This window comes from Eutrigla gurnardus (assembly GCF_963514095.1).
Source record: "Eutrigla gurnardus genome assembly, chromosome: 22".
Classification (NCBI taxonomy): domain Eukaryota; kingdom Metazoa; phylum Chordata; class Actinopteri; order Perciformes; family Triglidae; genus Eutrigla; species Eutrigla gurnardus.
Genome location: NC_139933.1, coordinates 13,320,297 through 13,342,460, shown reverse-complemented (window position 1 = coordinate 13,342,460; position 22,164 = coordinate 13,320,297). Strand labels below are relative to the sequence as shown.

General features: G+C 42.7%; 2 protein-coding genes across 5 annotated transcripts in view; both read left to right on the top strand.

Annotated features, from left to right (window-relative positions):
• The window catches only part of stxbp4 (syntaxin binding protein 4), a 42,414-nt gene extending 39,110 nt beyond the window's left edge, over positions 1 to 3,304 (top strand). For all 3 annotated transcript variants that reach the window (XM_084040361.1, XM_084040360.1, XM_084040362.1), the window contains exons 21-22: positions 1,016 to 1,073; positions 1,489 to 3,304. In XM_084040361.1, the coding sequence (XP_083896487.1) occupies positions 1,016 to 1,073; positions 1,489 to 1,666 (236 nt within the window). In that variant the 3' untranslated portion in view covers positions 1,667 to 3,304. The remainder of the gene's footprint in view (positions 1 to 1,015; positions 1,074 to 1,488) is intronic.
• A 5,964-nt stretch (positions 3,305 to 9,268) lies between these two features.
• Positions 9,269 to 22,091, top strand: hlfb (HLF transcription factor, PAR bZIP family member b). 2 transcript variants are annotated; one of them, XM_084040415.1, is made up of 4 exons: positions 9,269 to 9,528; positions 12,026 to 12,382; positions 18,366 to 18,580; positions 19,911 to 22,091. In XM_084040415.1, exons 1-4 carry the CDS (start codon positions 9,426 to 9,428, stop codon positions 20,124 to 20,126), a joined length of 891 nt encoding a protein of 296 aa, XP_083896541.1. In that variant the 5' UTR covers positions 9,269 to 9,425; the 3' UTR covers positions 20,127 to 22,091. The 2 variants fall into 2 exon arrangements, with proteins under 2 accessions (XP_083896541.1, XP_083896540.1); XM_084040414.1 differs by having other exon boundaries at positions 19,908 to 22,091.
• Positions 22,092 to 22,164: the final 73 nt, after the last annotated feature.

Genomic DNA, 22,164 nt, shown 5'->3' with positions numbered 1-22,164 from the left:
ATTGATGTGAAATATTAATAAGTGACCATTTGTCACTCAATATTTCTGATGTGCAATATTGAGTTGATAAATTGTCCGGGGGCGGTCATTTTAATTCTGCCATGTCGATTGTAGGGTAATGTTAAAATGAATTATATCACCGCGAGGGTTATGCATAAAGTGATCATGGGTCCGAAAATCCTCCCGGTGGGTCTTAAAATAAATAACAAACAGTCCCATAACTACTTGGTTCTAACAGGACGCTAACATCAGTTAGGTACCTGGGTGAAAGTCTTGTGTTATGACCCATTTGTGTTGTAGCATTTGTGATGGGCGTAGCTACGTTTGTGGACGAACGTCACGGAGACATTTTACATTAATCAGCGCTGCGTGTGAACAGTAATATTAGTGGAATAAACACATTAATAGGAACATTTAATTTTAGGGATAATATTTTCTGCTTGTAGTCAGATTCTTTGTACATAAATAACATAAAAATACAATTAACACTGTTAATTCAACGCTTTGTGTTGGATTTCAATGTTTTATTAATTTTAACTTCTGTTTCCAGAGTTTTAGTTTCGTAACGTTTGGTTGGTCCATCTCTATGATCCCTCGATTATGGGATGGATTGTGATGAACTGTGGTTCATTTATGAGGATAAACTGGAATAAGGTTTATAAAGAATAAGGTTTATAAAGCGTCTTCACATGAAGAATGTGTCCTGGATGACTTGTGATAACATGATCACGTGTCCGTCGGATCCACATTTCGTGTCATAACGTGTCGTTAGTCGCGGAACGTGTCACCGATATGGCGTTCGCCGCTGCCCTTCTTTTCTCATGACGTGTGAGCGTTTGGCTTCGGATTACGCTCGCAGGGCAGCGTTTGTTCTCTGAAACGGGGTTAAGAGTCTCGTACAGTGGAAGGGGAGATTGGAGATACGGTGGAAAAGTACAGTCGGACTCTTTGAAATTGGATCTCTGAGCCGATCTGCCGCCCTGATTGTGTCTGAATGTGGTTTTGCTCCCTGCAGGTCTTCCTTACGGCTGGGAGGAGGCCTACACTGCCGAAGGGGTCAAGTACTACATCAAGTAAGACCAGACTAAGAACCAGAACTGATCCCTCCCTGGACTTCAGACCATTTATTAGGCTGCTAGTTAATCAAATTACAGACACGAAACTCTTAGACTGAAAATAGATGGTTAAACGTTTTTACTGGTTATTGTATCTGTATTTTCATACATTTAATTTGAAGCCCTTTATTTCAGGAAATAGTTTTTAATCCACACTCTACGTTTTCCAACTTTTACACTGAATTTAAATATAAACGCAACACTCTCTAATTTGATTAAAGAAAGGCCTTTTTTTCTCTCAAATTCGTTTTTATTACCTAAGCCTCACTGGACGACATTTTCAGCCTTGATTGAAACTGAGGTTCCAGAGAACGACATCTGTTTGATCAAGAACATTCAGCGAGTGTCTCATCTTGTGTTTTTGTTCTGACAGTCACATGACCCAGAGAACATCATGGAGCCTCCCTGTGACCAGCAGCGGCAGTAGCAGTGGTGGCGGCAGCGGCACCCCGTGGCCTCCCCCTCCTCCGGAGACCTTGGAGCCGAAGTCGGAGAGAGACGGCGAGACGACGGAGCGAAGGAACGGTCCGTCCATCGAGACGGATATGTGACAACCTGCAGACCATCTAGTTTGACCTCTAGACACCTGAGCTTCATTCAAAGCACGGAGCTTTATTTTGAAGGTGTAGCGCCACATTTTAGGAATCATGTATTTGTGGCTTTATAGATTAACTAGTTTTGTTTATTTCATAGTAAGTTTAACTTTGTAGGTAAATGAATGTTAAATCACAGCTTTGACCTCACAGTCATGACCCCATTTCATTACTTTATGTAGCAGTCTGCTGTTTTCTCTGTTTTACTCAAATTAACTGTAACTTCACAGTCTGATGTTAGCGATTTAGTAGCCCCCGGACTGGATGTAGGGATATTAGACTGACATGCAAAGAGGCAATATGGTTAAACCGTTGACATACACGAGGTCGGCAAAAGTTGCAACAGGCCGTCAATCTTCTATGGCCAACTGATTCCAGGTCATTTACCATAGCAACAGGGAGGTGGTTGTGCAGAAGACGAGGACGGTGTGTCGGCGTTGTGAAGGAACACACGTCCAGCAAGCTAACTAACGTTCAACATGCTAAAACGTTTAGACAACATTGCTAAAATGCTGTAGGGTGCATGCCAGGTCAGTAGGCTCATTAATCCCAATAAAGTCGGCCATCCTGACAAACATAAGGGTGAGTATGCTTACAAAAAAACAATAATCTTGTTTGGTTAGCTCGGTAATCCTCAGTTGTTGAATGGAGCCGTGAGGTCACCGTTTCCATGGGGACCAGGTTTTGCTAGTTTCCACGCCGATGCTGGAGTCTCGTATTCAAGAGATTTCACTCTGGAACCCGGTTACTAAAGTTTCCGTTTGTAGTGCCCCAAAAAAACGTTGTGGAAACGAATGGCCAGAACATAGAAATACTTGCATATTATGTTGAAAACGTTGTTGTGTAAACAGCCCCTTATTATTATTATTATTATTATTATTATTATTGTTATTGTTATTGTTATTACTATTCCATGTATTCATTTTATAGTTTCGTAGCCTGTTGTTTCCTTTTGCATTCTGGGAGAGCGTCTCCTGTCCTCAGCCTGCTGAGCCGTCGGGCTGTTGTTCCCGGCAACAGGAAGTTGTTCTATTCTGAGAATTGGTTCTGCCTCTGAATTGTTCTTCAGGGCAACAAAGGGGCCTCAGGTTTGCCCGAACTAACAAGACATGTTTTTACTCTGAAAGAGAGTAAAAGACGCCTGCATTCCTGTCAGACAGAGGAGAGAAGAAGATGATGGAGCACTAATGAAGTGGAATAAAATCAAAGCGTACCTTCTTATTGGGTCTTTAATGGAAAGATAAACTAAGTCAAAGCTTCTTACCCTTCATAAAATAAAAGTGTTCTAATAAAAACAGTTTTGGCAGCACTTAAAGAGTCCTGGATCATCTGCAAAATGACAGGAAACAACTACAGACTTCCCACCAAATATGTTGTGCTTTGATTTTTTCCATTCGACTCGGTGAATGTGAAGCTCGGGATGAACTTGCTGGCTGTGTCCTCAGAAGCCGTACTGTACAGTATTTGACAGTAGCGGGTGGTATGTCATCGAGGTGGGTCGATACAGAAAAGGTCTTTCCGTTTGATGAGTTTCACATTAAACCGATTCTCTGTTTTTGTTCTTTTGCTGACATCCTTTACTCGAAAATAACAAAATAAAAGCCTATAATAAATAAGATTGTTGTGCTGTTTAGCTCCGGGTGAGGAAGTCATCGGGGTGATCGTTTATTAAGAGTGTGTGTGTGTGTGTGTGTGTGTGTGTGTGTGTGTGTGTGTGTGTGTGTGTGTGTGTGTGTGTGTGTGTGTGTGTGTGTGTGTGTGTGTGTGTGTGTGTGTGTGAATGGGAGTGTTTTTAGTGTGTGCGAGGGCTGGAAGTGGAAGAGGCCAGCCAATATTCTTCCCGCCTCGGGCTCCGAGTATTGATTTCCCTTTGCGCTAGCAAGTGCGGCTATAAATATCTGCCACGCTCAGAAACTCGAGTGATGTGTTCACATTCGCTCAGAAACACGAAGCTGAATGTGTGTTTTCACTGTTTTTCTGAAGCCATGAAAACATCTTGTTCGCGATTTGTTCACATAAGAGATCTGATCTCCAGGAGCCAGATAGATGTAAGTGTGACGAAGAAGGATTCCACCCCAGAACCTTTCTCCTTCTGTATCTGCTTGAACAATCATGACTTTTCTAAGCTAGTCAACTCTCACATTCAATAAATACATAGGCAGTCATCCCTATGTTCCCTCAGTCCAATGAAAGGGTTCAGGTTAGGGGTTCGGGTTAGGGTTTAAGTTTAGTCACCAGATTATAGCTACAAGCAGACCGATGTGAACTCACACTGACCCTGACCTATGACCCCCAAAATCTGATCGTTTCATCACCAAATTTGAAGGAAGTGTTCCTGAGTTATCGCATTTAGGGAACATAAGGCTGAGGGAACATAGGGCTAAGGGAACATAGGGTTGAGGGAACATAGTGTTAATGATCATAGTGTTCGGGAAACATAGGGCTGGGGGGACATTGGGTTGAGGGAACATAGTGTTGAGGGAACATAGTGTTAATGGAACACGGGGTTGAGGGAACATAGGGCTGAGAAAACATGGCTGCTAGGAACATAGGGTTGAGGGAACATAGGGATGAGGGATCATAGGGCTGAGAGAACATAAGACTCAGGGAACAAAGGTTTGAGGGAACATAGGGTTGAAGGAACGTGGTGTTATGTGTTATATTATATATAAACATAGGGCCGGTGGGAACAGAGCGGGAATGTAGGGTTGAGGGAACATAGTGTTAAGAGAACATAGGGCTGAGGGAACATAGGGTTGAGATAACATAGGGAGGGAACATAGGGCTGAGGGTACATGGGACTGAGGGAACATAGGGCTAATATAATATTAACACAAATGCTTACAAATGTATCCAAATGATCCAGGTCTTGGTTCTGCAGCTGAGCCAGGTCTTAGCTTGCTGGCGGTGGGACCTCAGACGTACCAGTAGGCCGGAGTTCTGAGCTCATTCAGCTCAGCTCTGGTTATGTAAATCATCGTTTTCACCACCATGCAGGAAACACACTCACGCTAGGATTACATGAGCACATTGTTGTTTACAGAGGAAACAACCAGTGACCCACAAAACCAAAAAACAGTTTCTGTGGAACTGAGCTCTGGAGGTAAACAAGGTAAAAAGTAAAATAAAATGTACTCATGTGGAAGTTTCAGTCGGCTCATTGTGGCCCTTACAGTAAAGATAAACCCATGACCCCTGGGAGCCACTTTGACTTCACAGTGTGGTGAAGTCATAAGGTCAGGGTTATTACAGTTTTTCTCCATTGGTTTGGCTAATTTCTTGAAACAGAAATTACATTCTCAAAACTCTAAGATCATTTGGCAAAACAGTCTTACAGTTCAGCACAACACCATAGTTCACTTGCAAAAGCTCATATCTCTCCCAAAACTGTTCACTCATGCTTCAAAACTAAATTCCTTTCCCATATAAATAGTCAGTGCCCCCAAAAGACAAAAGATCCTTCTCAATTGCTTTGGCTCATTTCTTGAAACAGACCGGACGTTCTCAACACTCTTGGTGCTTTTGCCAAAAAAACCCTGGATGGTTCAGCACAACACCATGGTTCACCTGCAAAAGCTCATATCTCTCCCAAAACAGTTCGCTCATGTGTCAAAACCAAATTTCTTTCTCATATAAATAGTCAGTGCCCCCAAAATGCATCATCCCTTTGGCATTGTGTAAGCACTGCAAGTCAAAATGTTTAGATGTTTTGTCACTATGGCAGAGGACAATTGAAATATCCCTCATGTCCACCACTAAGTCTTAGCCCAGTCCTTCATTGACAATGGTTACTGTACTCGTTTTTTTGTCTAGCTAACATAATTCAATTGTGTGTAAAACTGAAAAAAATAGGATTTTACGGTAAGAGTAGCCACCCGTGCCAGGTTGTCATTCAAACATAGAATTCAAAGGACAACACTCCATTCATAATGTATGTCTTATGTATTTCTTACAGAATGAGTTACCAATGAAATTGTATTGTTGCTTTACTTTTTACCACTAATGCATCACTGAACAGTGACTGGAATACTACTGTATCCCATTGAGGTACATTACTGCAGGGCTATAACACACACACACACACACACACACACAAGGCCGTAGCTACCATTGAGGACACCGAGGTCATGTCCTCTGCATTTTTTTTTCAGATTTCACTTTCCAATTTTTAAAAGTTGACTTTTTTTTCCTTCCATAACCAAGGGAAAATAAGTATAGCGGTACAGCTTTTACAGCTGTTATAGAGCGTGGTCGCAGGTATTATTACAATGTTTCCATTTCATTATCTTCGCGACAAGTCTATTTTTTTCTCACGAGATATTGTTTTTAACATTATTTTTTTTATGCCGACCGGGGGCGAGCGCGCACGCACCAGATCGGGCACCGATAAAAAACTAAAAAGGAGCCGGTTAGAAATGAAGATAGGAAAAGCACAAAGAATTTCCAGGAGACCCGTCCTCACGAACGAGGGAGGATCAGATCAGATGGTGGCACAGGTTTAGCGATGAGGAAATCGTCACTGTCAGCTGCACATTCTGTCAGCAGGTCCGCTCCATGCAGACACTTTACAATTGATTGGTGCGACTGTTTGATGTGATTTAAAATAAAAGATTCTTCTGTGAATTTCGGGTTCGTTGTGGTGGTACGTCTTCTTGATGCTCAGCCAGGTACACAGGACAATCAAACGGAGAAACGGAGACGTACTTTTCAGTGTTTACTCCCCCCACCGCCCCTCCCCCCCCCCCCTCCCAATCCCAATCCACTCTCTCTCTCTCTACACACACACACACACACACACACACACACACCTACACACACACACACACACACACACAAAACACACACAGTATTATAGGCCAGGCCAGCCATATACAGATGTTAAGGAATTTCAAGACATGAATTTTCATTCCAGTTAATTAATGATAATCAAGTTAAAACCTTCTCTCTCACACAGTTTAATATAAAACCTCATGTTCTTCCACTTAACGTCAGAATTACATGACTGTTTATACAACCAGATGTTCAGCATCACTTGATGTTCCACCTCTTCCTTTTCAATCAACGACAAAATGAACGTTGAAGTTCAACATGTTAGTTATTACTGAAAATAAAAGTGTAATTAGCCACACTGATCTGTTTTATTCGTGCTTATTTCTTTCTTTTTGACCTTGGGGTGGGTCAGGGGGCAGTTCGTGCTCCTCGGCCTCTTCCCCCTATTCCACCACCACGCACCCTTACTCCTCTTCCTCTTCCTCTTCTTCTTCATGGAGCAGGCAGTTGCCCTTGTTCATTTGCTTGGCCAGGTGCCTCCATGTTCAGAAATGGTACTGGTCCTGGTCAACCTTTATATATATATATACTGTATATGTTTGGCAGCATTCACAATCATAGACAGCACCTGTCAGGTAACTAAACATACGGTTTGATTGGTCATCTGAGATGAGTGAAACTCCTCCTTCGTTAGTCAAGTTCTAGTTTCACCTGACTGTCAATTACTGTACTCAATTTATCAAATGTTCCAAGAGATTCATATATGGTATTCATGGTATTATGTTCTTGACTCATTTTGACAATTGATCAGACTGTTGTGCAAGTGATGACTTACATAATGAAATTATGCTGACATGTTTAGCAGAGAACAACCATTAGACTGAGAATCGACAATCAGTTTAGATCAACAAGATCTATTCACTTGGAAATTGTGCTAAATGTAGTCTACCTGTACTTAATCATTGGCAAAGATGTAATGAGATATTGAGACATGTACTAAGACAATTGCAATTTGATTAATGAATGAGAAATGCAATTCTGTTGTGGACAATTGCCAAGTGGTTTGGAGATTTGTCCATGTTGTTTTGAGAATGTAATTTCTGTTTCAAGAAAAGAGTCAAACCAATGGAGAAAAACTGTAAATCCAGTCTTCATGGTTCAAACACAAACATTTAAGATCATGATGGGAACGTTTTTAACAGAAGTCTCATCTCCTGAAACCTTTTCTTTCTTGTTTCTTCCCATCTCCTGATTCCTCATCTCTCCTCACATCTCCTGTTTCCTCCTGGTTTGTTTTTCTCTCCTCTCGACCACAATGTGTCCAGGCTGCAGGAGGAGCAGAGGGAGGAAGGATCAGAGCGAGGGACGAGCTGAGGGAGGAACAGAATGAGGAAGGAGGAGAGGGAGGAGCAGTGGGAGGAGCAGAGGTAGGAGACCAGGAGACGATGGCTTGTCATTGGATAAATGTAGGTCAAGCCCTCCCACTATGTGACCCAGCATGCCTCCCTTTTCCAGGCTGTGTGTGTGTGTGTGTGTGTGTGTGTGTGTGTGTGTGTGTGTGTGTGTGTGTGTGTGTGTGTGTGTGTGTGTGTGTGTGTGTGTGTGTGGTTCAGGTTCATCATCATGTTCAGACTAGTGAAACATGACAATGATATTAAAGTAATTGAACTGAAGGAATCAGCAAGTAAATTAATGAATATTTCTAGTTCTTTGAGTTAATCACCGGTGGAATCAGGTGTCAGCAGCCAATCACTCGGCTCTGTTACCATAAGTAATCTACGCTATTACCATGGCTACAGCTACGTTATCTAGGCTATTACCATGGCTACAGCTAACCTACACTGTTACCGTGGCTACGTTACCTACGCTGCTACCACGGCTATGGCTACGCAACCTACGCTGTTACCACGGCTACATAACCTACGCTGTTACCATGGCTGCGGCTATGTGATGTATGCTGTTACGAAGGCTACAGCTTTGGCAGGAAGCGCATTTGGATTATTTTGGTGTTTCTAAGGGAGCACTTGGCAATCGGTACCATGCCCAATCATGTTTGACTGATAATACTGTTGATGAGTGTGCAAGACACAGATGCATTCTGGGTCGGGCTTGTGCATGCTTCAGACTGGTGGTGTGAGCGGTACCGGATTGGAACTGGACTGGGACATAAGGGGACGCTCTGATGCAGGTCGAGAGTTGACGAGGAATGTGTGAGACGCGACTCGTGAGAAGCTAGTCATGTTCTCCGTAGTTGTTAGAAACTACGTGAACATGTGCGTCGTATTACGCGAGATGTGCTTAGGTCCGCTTAGGACTCGGGCCGAGGATTTCAGTACGATACGGATCACCTGGGCCTAGTGGGAGTGCTCCCTAATATACTAGTCTCCTGGTCATCTAGCACCTCTACTGGCTATGTGTGGTAGCTCTACCTACTGTGAGAATGACAAAGCACAGAACCGCAACACAGCTGTCCACAAGAGGTCCACAATAACAGATTCTTTCTTTACTATCGGATAAATTAGAAAAGAAGGTTAAGATTTTAACATGTAGCCTATTTCGTTTTAATTGAACTTCATGCAGCTCAGAAGGAGAATCAAAGTTCAAAGCCACTACAGTTTAAAAGCTATCAGGGTTAATTTGATAATATTAAAATAATAAATTGACTGTAATAAATGGAGTTCATTGATTGGCTGAACAGTAAAGAGAGAGAGAGGGGGAGGAGCCTGTTTGGTCTCCCACATGGACTCGGTGATCGGTGTCTGTCCGCCTCCCGCAGTCCGCAGAGCCGGTCACGCACCGCCGCACGCGTTGATTCCCCTTCTCCTCCCTCGCGGCTTTTATTGTGAAAGGTTTCCATGTAGGTTGCAGCGCGCGGACATCACATTTCGTTCCCAAAGATTTCTGCTTTATTTCTTCTTCTGGTTTTGGGGGTTTTTTTGGAGGCGCGATGGAGAAAATGTCTCGACATACAAGTTTCCTTCCTCCGCCGACGCACGGAGTCCTCAAGTCTCTGCTGGAGAACCCGATGAAACTGCCGCTGCACCATGAAGGTGAAGTGAGGAGAACCGGGTCGGAGGAACCGACTCGAAGGAGTCTGTGTGTTTGTGGTTTATGATGAATCCGAGCTCTTCTCTGCACCTTAAACGCACCTTTTATATTATCTTCAACCGCTTATATCCGATGTCTGGACGCACCTTTTAGTCCCTTCAAACCCAAACGCGAGAGGTGATGATGCTGCAGAGACGTTGAGGAGAAACACTAACAATAACTATGAATAGAACTATGAATATGCTGCTTGTAAATATCTCAAACTAAATGTTAATGATCCCAGATGAGCATATTGTTTGTTAAGATGTGGAGCATGTCTGACTGATCATTATTTAACTGAACTTATGTGTTTGTTAAGTTGAGCTGAATCCTCAGCAGAATATCTGAAACCTGTTTGTGTTTTATATTTAACATTTAAGAAGCCTGAAGCGGATTAAGCTGTTACATATGAAACACAACCAGGGCTCACAATCAATAGTAATAACTGGTGTGAAGCTGATTGATCCCTGTGGGAAACGTCCGTCTGTTCAGGTGAAGAACGGAGGTCACTTTCCTTTCCCTACTGCAGTGTTTTTTTCAAAATGTGTGTGTGTGTGTAAACTCATCGTGCTTGCTCTCTGTTTAGAAAAGTTGTCATTGTGACATTACCCATTAGTTTGTGGACTTTAGTTTTGAAATCTCTACATTTTGGCCATCGCCATCTTCATCAATTTTTGCAACCAGTGACAAGAAGTGACCATATTTGTGCTGTAAAGGAGCAGCAACCTTACTGGATCTGGATCCATGTGGATTCTGGTGTGAAGCTGCTAACAAAGTTAACTTAATAGATCAAGGTCAACTTTACAGCTAAGTTAAAGTCATCTTAGTAGCTAACTGCATTGGTATCAGCGACCTGTCAATCAGCAGGTAGCCCCGCCCACTTAAAGTGTAGGTCCGGAGTGAAATGGACCCTAGGTTATTTCCACCAAGACCCCCAGCCAAACACCCCCTCGGAAGCATTTTTAGCGATGGTCAGCAGTGGTCAAGATAGGGCGATCAGCCGAACGGCTTCGTAATAGCGCTATGGTACTTACAGTATATCTCGTAAATTTCCCCACTAATAATGCATGGAATGTTACCAAACTTCTGCAGTAGTACACATAGGATCTGTACTCACAAAACGAGGCATTTTAAAGTTTGTAAGTACATCAGGAGTTTATTTAAAAAGAACACTTGCCTGATAGCTTCTACTGCTAAAGCTACGCTGTTTGCGTAGACGGCACCCGGCACCGTGTTTACACAGCTTCTTCTTCGTTGGTGTTTAATGGCAGTCGGCTGTTTCCGTGACGCGAGTTTCACGCGAGAGTATGAAAAGGTTTCGCTTAATTTTTTTTTTCATAAATGCTTATATTATCAGGTCGACAAGTGTTGACATGATAATACAAGCATTTATAAAAAATCGGCGAAACTTTTTCATACGCTGGCGTGAAACTGAGCTGGCCGTGGTCCTTCCCGCTGTGGTGCTTCCTGTGTGAACAAACCAATTAGTTTACACGGGCACCAAAAGGACGCAGCCGGCGCTTTCCCGATAACCGAGGCACTTCAGCGTCCAGTGTGAATCCGATAACACGTGATTAAAGACCCGAACGACTGATGTTTGCTTTCAGTTTTGCACAGGAACATGAACAGCTGTCTCTTGGACCAGAGTCCTGTCTTTGCATTGATTGGTTTAGCAGGGCACCGTCTGCAGGGCGATTTATCTCAGACTGTGCTGCAAGACAAACAAAAGCAACAATAGTGTAACGTTAATACGTTTTTGCCGCTGAAATTAATAACAATCAGTTCGTAAAGGTTTTTGTGGGGAATGGGAGACACTACTGGTTAAAAGAGGAAAAAATAGATATCAAGATGAAACTTCCCCAGTAGATTACTTGTATTAAAACTATTGTGTTTTGTCTGAAATGTTATGTTTAAATATGCAAATTAGGCATTATCTAATGGTAACTTTTGTTGAATTTAGGAGAAATCTACTGACACAATTAGACAACGTAGTCAAATAAACCTGCACCTAAATGTGCCTTTTGGATGTTTTCTTTCCTCTACTCTGAAAGAAGATGTATTATGGATGTTAAATGGACCAAAGCTTCAAATTGATCAGTGCATGAAAAACCATGATTTTGCCACGGTTGTCTCCCCTAAATGTTAAGGATAAAAATGAGTGCAAAACAACTCAATGTAAGTCTTCATTCTTTGATCAAGTTAAAGCAAAGACACCCAAAAACATGTTGGGTCAGTCGGGGTGAATGGATTGGATTGGATTCCTTTAACCACGACCACCATCTCAACCTAAACACACCTTAATGATATTAGTGGTAAATGAGGATACAGGAAAGTGTGAAATCATCAATTAATTCATAGAGCAATAAGTCATCGAAAAAGTCTATAGGATACCTTTAAGACAAATTTCGGAGCATAAACATTCGACAGCTTCTGATGTGTTACTTTTATCCTTCTGTGCAGCGTTCAGCAAGGAGCAGGAGAAGGAGAAGAACCTTGAGGAAGAGCACAGCACCCCCCAGTCGGCCTTCCTGGGCCCCACGCTGTGGGACAAGACCTTGCCCTACGATGGAGACAACTTCCAGTTGGAGTACATGGACCTGGAAGAGTTCCTGTCTGAAAACGGCATCCCCTCCAGCCCCTCCCAGCACCACCACAGCCAGCACCAACCACACGCCATGCCACGCCAGCCGGCCATCATGTCCCAGGCCCCGCCCACATCGACGCCCTCGGTGATGGACCTCAGCAACCACGCCTCCACCTCTGTACACACGAGCGTCATCTCTCCGAACTGCCTGCACAGAAGCCCGGCAAGAGCAGGTACAGCCCAAATACACACATATGTAACTCATTTACACTCGCTGCCATTTTATTTGAGCGATTTTTGAGAGTTGACAGTGATGAAGTACCTACCATTCTACCAATGTTTTACATTAATTTCTGTACCCTACAAACATTTGGTTGGGGCAAGATAACATGGTTTTATTCAGCTGGAGAGAGTAACCAAGCAGTCTGGTGGTTTGTTTTGGATGCAAATAAAGCAGGGTGTCATTGGCGTAGCAGTGAAGGCAAATTCACAGGAAAATAACAGGACCAAGGGTGGATCCTTGAGGAACCACATGAGAAATACAAAATGAGTCATTAAGGCTCAGGGTGGACCATTAATACTAGGAAGTTCATTGACACAACGTGTAGAGTATTTAAATTACTACATCATTATAGATCATTCTTTATTAATCCAAGAGGAACATAACAACGATGGAGGGTGAACTGACAGCCGAGGTTCTTTTGCTCGTCGCCTCTTGAAAACGTTAGTGAAGTTGCTTTGCATCATATTCGTGATGAGATACGACGGCGCCCTCAGTTGAGCAACTACTGGCTTTCTGTCTTCTTCTTCAGATCAGCATTCTGAGCTTGGAAAATCCCCCTACTGGCGGGTCGCCCACATAACACGTCATTAGAATGTCACCTTCTGTTCCGGCTTCCCGGCTCTCCCCGTTCACACTGAGGTGGTCTCTCCTGGTCTCTCCTGGTCTCTCCTGTTCTCTCCTCTGAGATTACCTTCATCGCTGGTCAGAGGGGGAACCACTGAACCACAGTATAAAAAAGGGGCCAGTCCTTCTATTTCGTGTTTAGATGTAATTTAACTGCATTTCTTAACCGGGAACCACAGAAGTGCTTTAGGGGGGAAACGGTGCAAAGGTGTGTTTTACACCTGTTTAGTTGTAACGTGTCAGAAACAACTAGTCAGCATCCTGGCCTCAAAAAGGTGTGTGTGTATGAGAGAGAGAGAGAGAGAGAGAGAGAGAGAGAGAGAGAGAGAAAGAGAAACTTCAGTGAAGTATATTAAAGTTCCTTGTGTTAAATAGAAAACAAGCCAACAACTCTCGGACATGTGACCCGCTCTGTGTGTGTGTGTGTGTGTGTGCGTGTGTGTGTGTGTGTGTGTGTGTGTGTGTGTCACTGCATGAGATCAATGTTTTAAGAACATAGTGTTCTCTGCAGAAGTAGGCCAGGGGGCGGTAACCCTCCCTCCCATCAACACACACCAAGTTTCCAGCTCTCTTTGTTTACATTAACATCAACTAACCCACACACACACACACATGCAAGCACACACACACACACACTGACGACGCTACATAAATGAGGCGAATACGCAAAATTTGTGTCATTCATGCCAGTTGCGTTAACTCAAGCATGATCCATTCAGAAAACAAGCATTTTAAAAGTAGTTAGCTCGTGGTCTTACAGACAGACCTTGCGAAGCATGACTTGACACTTTTTATCACCATCATTATGGAGTTATTTTAGCATCATTTTCATCTGGTTATTGATATTAAATCACAGCTAAATAGTTTATTCTGGGTTCCTCCAGCTGTGGTAATGCTAGATCCAGTGAATCCAGCTTGGTAAAATCCACCGAGTACCTCTGGATGATGTCATGAACCCAGAGTTTGGTTCCCTGATGGATCTGGGACTTCAATGTGTACAAAGCGGCAATAGTGGTGATTTCAGCCATGATGGAGGAGACCTGGTTTGAGGGAAGCCCTACCTCCTATCTGGTGCTAAGCCCCGCCTCCTCTCTGCTGACGCCAATAAAGACAAATTATCCCGCAGTCAGACTTGTGCGAGAAACGCGAGGCAAATATTCCCTTCATGTTTAGTGTGAACTCACCAATAGCAAGAGTTTAACAACTCATATTCTACTTCAGAAAACTCTGAACTTTTCCAACGACTTTGACTTCACCAGAGGATTTTGAAAAACGCCTCCCTTCTTTCTGCACGACATCACGGCAGTAATCTGCTGCTCTCGCATCTAAATATAGCAGAGTAGTCTATGGCCATAATCTGTCATATTTGTATTCCCACATGGCCCTGTGGGTGCCGATAACGTCTGTAGATAAGGAGGCAGGAACGAGCGGGGTTACCCAGGGTTCAGGTCTTAATGAAAAACAAACCGGGAGATAGAGAGAAGTCAAACATTCTCATCCTGTTGGTTTGGTCACAGAGAAACAACTATGAGTTCAGGATTTTTACAGGCTGATGGGCCGAGGAACTAGTCTGGTTTTCACCATACTAAGGTCAATCTTTTAAGATTGAACATTAGTCTGGGGAAGCTGCGCTTTGTTTCTACTGCTCAAGAGGCGGGATCAATGGGCATCGTTCAAATGACTCCGTACGCAATTGGATCCTACAACCAATCAGAGCGTGCCAGGAGAGAATGGCCGTTTCTGATTGGAGCCAAAGATTCTGGCAATGTAACAGCGAAAGTAAGCCTGAGGGTGTCCAGCCTAAACTGCCGAGCGAAATCCAAATTTCCCGGAAGTTCAGACAGGGTTCACCCAGCCTACTGAGGAACCGAAATCCCCCAAAATATGGAGTAGAATCGAATTATTGGTTGTTTTTAGGGCTGGGTATTGTTTAGAATCTCACGATTCGATTCGATTTCGATTTGTTGGGTCGCGATTCGATTCAATATCGATTCGATTCGATATTGATTGAAATGCTTCGATATCGATTCAGTATCAAGTAGAAATACACAAGTAAGAGTACCAGATCATTTTTTCAAATAATTTATTTAGTTTCATGCCTTATGAACAGCCGTGGTATAACTCATAGCATGATAAAACAGGACACTACTTAAACACTGAACTACAGTGCATGTAACGGGTTCACACCGGCCACGGAAGCTATGGTAGTAGACAGTAGTAGTGCAGATATACCGTTGAAATACACATATTTGTTTATCTACTCTTCACATTTATTAAATGTATTTTCTCTTCCTGTTTCCCAGTGCGAGTTGAGATACACAACTATGATCGCATTTGTCAATCGTGGTATTTTATTTTGAAAATTGACCGGATTGTCTCGTGTCTCTTTGTGTGATTTCCTGCCAGAACTGACGTGTTCGCTCGCGGCACGCGCTAAAAATAGAGCAGACGCCGAAACGATCGCTTCACGGCGCGGGACGGCCGCGCCTATTCGCGGCGCTCCGTGTCTGGTGTGAACGACACTATTGCTTAACAGGGGCGCGGAAAGGAAGCGGGCTCCGCTACGCGCCTATTCGCGGCGCTTCCGCGGCCGGTGTGAACGCTGTACTCGCTCCGGTCGCCATATTGTAATGGTTTGGTCTAGTGCGGCCCCCGTCCGTACAGCGCGAATCACACGAGGGTGTCGGTCACAGCGCCCCCACTGGCCAGGGGCTTGAATCGATTCAGAAGATGCCTGAATCGATATTGAATTGCGGGGAACAGAATCGCAATGCATTGCTGAATCGATATTTTTACCCATCCCTAGTTGTTTTGTTAAAATGTCGGGACATAATCCAAATAACGTGTTGTTTTCTCTCATTTTAATATCTTTCTCACTCGATATGGGTTTGGTTCAGGCGAGGGGGCGGGGCCTGTGTAATGCCTTGCGTTACTTGCACAAGTTTGACCACGGGATCATTTGTGTTTGTTGCGAGAGAGGAGGCAGGGCTTAGCACCACGTGGTGCAAGGTTTCATTGATTATGTTGGTGATGTGTTTGAGTTCGGACAGTAAGTAAGATGTTGAAGAAGCAGGAGACAGTAGGAGGACAATAGGAAGACAGTAGGAGGACATGGTCCTTTAAGCTTCTGGATCACTGATGATGTCATCAATGTGCAGCCGTTTATGTAATCGATTCAGTGGACAATTATGGAAAATAGGAGTTTCTTCTCTGTCTTTCTCAGCGCTCTGATGGTTATTGGAGCTGGAGTCATGAGGCCATTAGCTTAGCTTAGCATAAACACTGAAAGCAGGGGGAACTGCAGTTCCGTCTACAGTAAATGGAAATAGTCAGAAATAATTGGATGTGTATTTTCAAACCTGCTCGAAACAGAAATGTAAAAAACAGCTGGGCTCTGTGGGAAACATCAGGAAGTACGACTCAGCGCGCGCACACACACACACACTCACACACACACACATACACACACTTGTCAGGAGGTCTACTGGCCTCACGTGGATGCACATCATGTGCTGCTGTTCAGGACCAACCGTGCGTCTCATCAGGGAGAAACCTGACCTGTTTGGTTGAAACGCCACTAAAACATTTAAACGTCGTCTCCAGAGAATCCATCTTCTGTATGGCGACGCCTTCGGCGGGACTTAACGTTGGGAGGAATTTGGTTTCCTCCCAACTTGAACACCGTGGCTTCCTGCATACTACTGCATAGACGCTGGTTGATGTTTAACACAACACTTCCTGGTGTGCTAGCCAGACACCTGATCTTCGGTAAACTGCACAAAACTGCTTATCAAGCCTAATGTTTTTAATTTATTTGTTTACAAATGGGCTTCCATACTAACTTTACAAATTAAATGACAATACCATTAATCCATGTTATTTCCTAGAGGACATCATGAACATAACAGCTCCCAAAATAAAATAATAGTTAATTAAACAGAAAGATATTTCATCTTCAGTTGGTGCCAAATGTTCCCATTGTGTTTCACAGCAGCTTTAACAAACACATGAATGAGTTTTAAATTAAAACCAGTAGGTGCTTTTCTTCTTGTTCTTCTTTAATCATTTGTTAATTAAGACGCCCACAGTGGAGTTACATAACGGCCATCTGTCTCCAGAGATGATGCAAAGAAGCTGAAACAGAGTGATGGCTGATTTCAGGGTGTTCATTTGATTTTATTACAATGTCTCGATTCTGGACGCCTCGTCGGGTAATTATCTCTTATTTAACTCCCTCAGTTTACTGTAAAACAGCAAAAGAAGAAATGCAGTTAAATTACATCTAAACACGAAATAGAAGGACTGGCCCCTTTTTTATACTTAAAAATACTTTTTTTCTTTAAACTTCAAGTCTGTTGCCACCTGCTGGCTTCCGCTCGCCACTGCAGCCAAAAGGAAGATAATTTATTATTTTAAGAATGCATTCTTCGAAAATATAAATAATTTTACTTTTATTTAACAAACTTTAAAATAACTTAAGAAATGAAGTACATATGTTCTTTATTTATTGTATTCTTGTATGTATGTCATTTGATGAAATGTGATTTTTATAGGGCTGCACGGTGGTGTATTGGGTAGCACTGTCGCCTCACATCCCGGGTTCGATTCCCGGGTCGGCCCGGGCTCCTTCTGTGTGGAGTTTGCATGTTCTCCCCTTGTAAGCGTAGGTTCTCTCTGGGTTCTCCGGCTTCCTCCCACAGTCCAAAGACATGCAGGATGGGGATAGGTTGATTGGTGACTCTAAATTGCCTAAAATCGTAGGTGTGAATGTGAGTGTGAATGGTTGTTTGTCTCTACATGTTGGCCCTGTGATAGACTGGCGACCTGTCCAGGGTGTTCCCTGCCTTCGCCCAATGACAGCTGGGATCGGCTCCAGCCCCCCCGCAACCCTGAATACAGGATAAGCGGTATCCAAGACGATGGATGGATGGATGGATGGATGTTTTTTATATGCATATTTAAAAGCTCTTTTATTCAGAAAGTTCATCTCGCTTTGTTTTTTTATTTTTTGACTCAAACATAACTTAAAAAAACTCTTGAACTTAACAAACTCTTGAACTTTAATGAACTCTTGAACTTTAATGAACTCTTAAACTTTACTGAACTTTTTAACTTAACAAACTCTTGACTTTTAACAAACTCTTGAACTTTAATGAACTCTTAAACTTAATGAACTCTTGAAATGTAATTAACTCTTGAACTTTAATTAGCTCTTAAACACAATCAGTAGCAGCTTCCAGATAGATCCAGAGACGTCTTATTTATATTCAACACGAACCTCTTAAAGACCCTGACTTGTCTTCCTGCAGGCCTCCCGTCCTCCAGAAACACTCCCAGTCCCATCGACCCAGACTCCATCCAGGTCGCCGTGGGCTACGAGCCCGACCCGGCCGACCTAGCTCTGTCCAGCGTTCCAGGCCAGGAAATGTTCGACCCTCGCAAACACAAGTTCTCCGCTGAGGAGCTGAAACCGCAGCCCATGATCAAAAAGGCTCGCAAGATGTTCATACCGGAGGACCTGAAGGTAACTTGGAGCTGGTTCTGACAACATCAGGGTCTTCTTTTACAGCTTGAAACCAACTCGTCATGAAACACAAGCATGTTTCCAGTCTGTATGTTTATAACCTCGGTTGGAAAATATGTTGCAAATCAGAGAAATTAAAACAATTCAGAATCAAAATCAAATAGTTTATCGCTTCTATATGTTAGCACTATGATGGATTGGCGACCTGTCCAGGGTGTACCCTGCCTTCACCCAATGACAGCTGGGATCGGCTCCAGCCCCCCCGCGACCCTGAATACAGGATAAGCGGTAGACGATGGATGGTGGCCATCAGCGTTGTTTTGGTTTAATGTTGAATTAGAGTTTGTCACAATTTCACATAAATGGCGTAAACATAAAAAATGATATGACATGATTTGAGTTTGACAGTGTTCTCTGTAAATTAGAGTATCACTTTTAGAGAGGCAGGACATCATCAGGACATTTAGATGCTTGTGAATTTGATTTAAGGAAAAACAAAAAGTCTGGGCCGCATGCTACTCCACAAAAGGAAAACACAAATATCAGCAAACAAGCTGGCTCATGATAAAACATCATAATACAGACATCATACTTTGAAATATCAAAGACATGTTACGTTTTCAACCGTGTGTCACAAATCAGACAATCTGTGTAAATACATCGAACAATGTTTTCATTTTCTTAGAATTTATTATTTATTTTAGATCTCACACTCAGACAGATTGAACCATTAGTGGTGATTATCAAACCAACAAGGGGGGGCTTAAGAGGCTTATATGGTGGAATGAGAAAGCAGTGTTGTTTCCTGTTGCTGCTTCTTGCTTCTGTGTCTGCAAGGTCGGCCTGAGCGGATTTGGCCTTTTATTATAATAATAATCGGTTCTCAACACCTCGTTGTGTTAAAGCCACAGTAATGTTTGACCACTGGCGTCAAAACAGAAATGTAACAAAAACCCCATTTGTGGTGAATCATCTGCAAAGAAACATGTTTAAATGTCTTTTTGTTGGTTGTTGGTCAAGGTATTTCTGGCCTTTGGACAGAGCCAAGCTAGCTGTTTCCCCCCGTTTACAGTCTTTATGCTAAGCTAAACTAGCAACAACCTGACTTAACACAGATATGAGATTTATTGTAATATTCTCATGCAGCAATTCCTTCCCACTAATAATGACAACCATTAATTTGAAAGATAAAATAAAGTGATGGAACTTCTATCTGCAACGTTTTCCTTCTATTCATCTTCGTCTTGTTGTTTAAACTTATAGCAACGTTAATAAAAGGTCTCCCCCCTTTTTCACGTGTCCTCTCTTGTCCCTTGTGTCCTTCGAGCAGGATGACAAATACTGGGCCAGGCGCAGGAAGAACAACGTGGCGGCCAAGAGGTCCCGGGACGCGAGGCGGCTCAAAGAGAACCAGATCGCCATCCGGGCCGGCTTCCTCGAGAAGGAGAACTCCGCCCTGAGGCACGAGGTGGCCGAGCTGAGGAAGGAGCTGGGACGCACCAAGAACATCCTGGCCAAGTACGAGTCGCAGCACGGACCGCCGTGAGGACGCACGCCCACGTGTATGAATAAATCACATGACCCCCCAACTCCCCGATCCACCAGCGACCCTCCTCACAGCCCTGCCACACCCGGTCCTCACGGCAGGCGAAGGGTTAACATGTTAAATTGAATTTCCTGTCTGCCGTCACACCATGGACCAATCAGAGGAGGCCTGACCTTCTTCTTTCATCTGTTAATAATGTAAATGAGTCTGGTGTTATTCTGCATTTCTATTGGTTCCTGAAAAAAGTAAATCACACAGCAGGGAATAGTGACGTTGCTGGGGACTATTTTCAGAGGCGGATGAATCCACCTTTCTCTCGTGAGTACTAGCATGCAGAGAGGCTTGTTGATGTGGTTTTACATATTTTACTAATGATTTTCCAATTTATTTTCTTCATAATTTTCAGATATTTGTGTCATATTTTTCACAATTTATTGAGCATTATTATTTTCACTTATATTTCATTCTCATATACAAATATTTTCCTGCATTTTGCAAACTATGAAATGAGACGCTCCGTAGAAATGAGGAATATCTCCAGACTGATGCCGAAGGTTGTTTCCTCGTTATTCGGTAACGTTGGAATCAAACACCTCTTTGTGACTCCTTTGAACCACCCACTCCCTCATAGACTCTGCCCCCAAATGCAGGTGTTCCCATGATGCACCTGTTCACATGTACATACCTGGCTGATGACTCTGTAAAGGAAGGCGTGATGCCTCTTGCTGCTCTGCTATTGGTCGATCAGCGTGTTTTTATTTTTGTGTTTTCTTCAGGTTGAAGCCTTTTAGGCTTGAAACAGTATTTTTATGGAAAGTGAAAACAAAGTATAAAGTGGGGCTGCAACTAATAACTAAATCGATTAATCGTTTGATCTATAAATGTCTAGTTTTTAGATATGAAACAGGAAAAAGAAGTCAATCTCAACATTTTTTAAGACATTTTTGCATGAAAACAATGAATCGATTATCAAAACAATCCAAATATTTTTTCTGCTGATCGTTGCAGCTCTAGTACAAAGAAAAGAAGACTCACTGTTTTTGATGAAAGTGTAACAAAATGCTCCAAAAACTATTGGAAATATATGTAATTTTTTGATACGTCTGAAATGTATTACAAGTCTAATTAGTGTTTGTTTGTCAAAAACATCAAATGTGCTGAAACAGAGAGGAACCCAACAGCCCTTTGTGGACGTGGATGTAAAAGATGCCATAGCAGCACATAGGATCTTCTGTGTTTTTCAGTTTTTTTTGTTTTGTTTGTTTTTTTGTTTTTTCAGGAAGAATTCCACGTTTTTTATTCCTATGAAACCAAGCAATCGGTGGATACCGTTTATTTTCCTTTGTTGTGTTTGTAGCTCAGCAACAAGTGCGCCCCCCGGTGGCCAACAAGACATGAATGTATATGTGGTGGAATCACTTTAGTACTACAGACCAAAAGAAAACATAAAGGATATATATATATAGGTTTTAATGTTTATACCGTGGTTTGCACACTTCTGTTTTCCTTCTAAATATTTACTACTATGTATTTTTGGAGGGTTTCATGAATAATAGTATATATATATATATATGTGTGTGTGTGTGTGTGTGTGTGTGTGTGTGTGTGTGTGTGTGTGTGTGTGTGTGTGTGTGTGTGTGTTAATGTGTGTGTTAATGTGTGTAATAAATTATATATATATATATATTACACATATAAACTATTCATAAATGGGCATTACAGAACTCTCTTCTCCCTGCGTAGTTGAAATACCTCAAACCCTCATCACACCTGGTTCAGGTCCTTACTGCAGGTTCAGGTCCTCACTGCAGGTTCAGGTCCTTCGTCAGCCGGTTCAGGTGCTTCAACCTGAAGCTTCTTTTCTTTTTGTTTCTTCTCTTCGTTCACAGATATTTTTCCTATATTTGTCCTTGATTATGTTTCTCATGATGAAAATAATAAGAAATAAACAAAGGTTGAAATCCAGTCTGTCTTGTTCTTGTCTGAAGCAGATTATTTAATCTGGATTACTTTGGCTCTGGTTTGAAATTGATCTGGA

Bases quoted from the DNA above. Each gene is read 5' to 3' on its own strand.
- hlfb (XM_084040414.1), top strand. From the start codon at position 9,426: ATGGAGAAAATGTCTCGACATACAAGTTTCCTTCCTCCGCCGACGCAC. The intron at 12,383-18,365 runs GTACAGCCCAAA...GTCTTCCTGCAG, and splicing joins CAGAAGCCCGGCAAGAGCAG to GCCTCCCGTCCTCCAGAAAC. The intron at 18,581-19,907 runs GTAACTTGGAGC...GTGTCCTTCGAG, and splicing joins TCATACCGGAGGACCTGAAG to CAGGATGACAAATACTGGGC.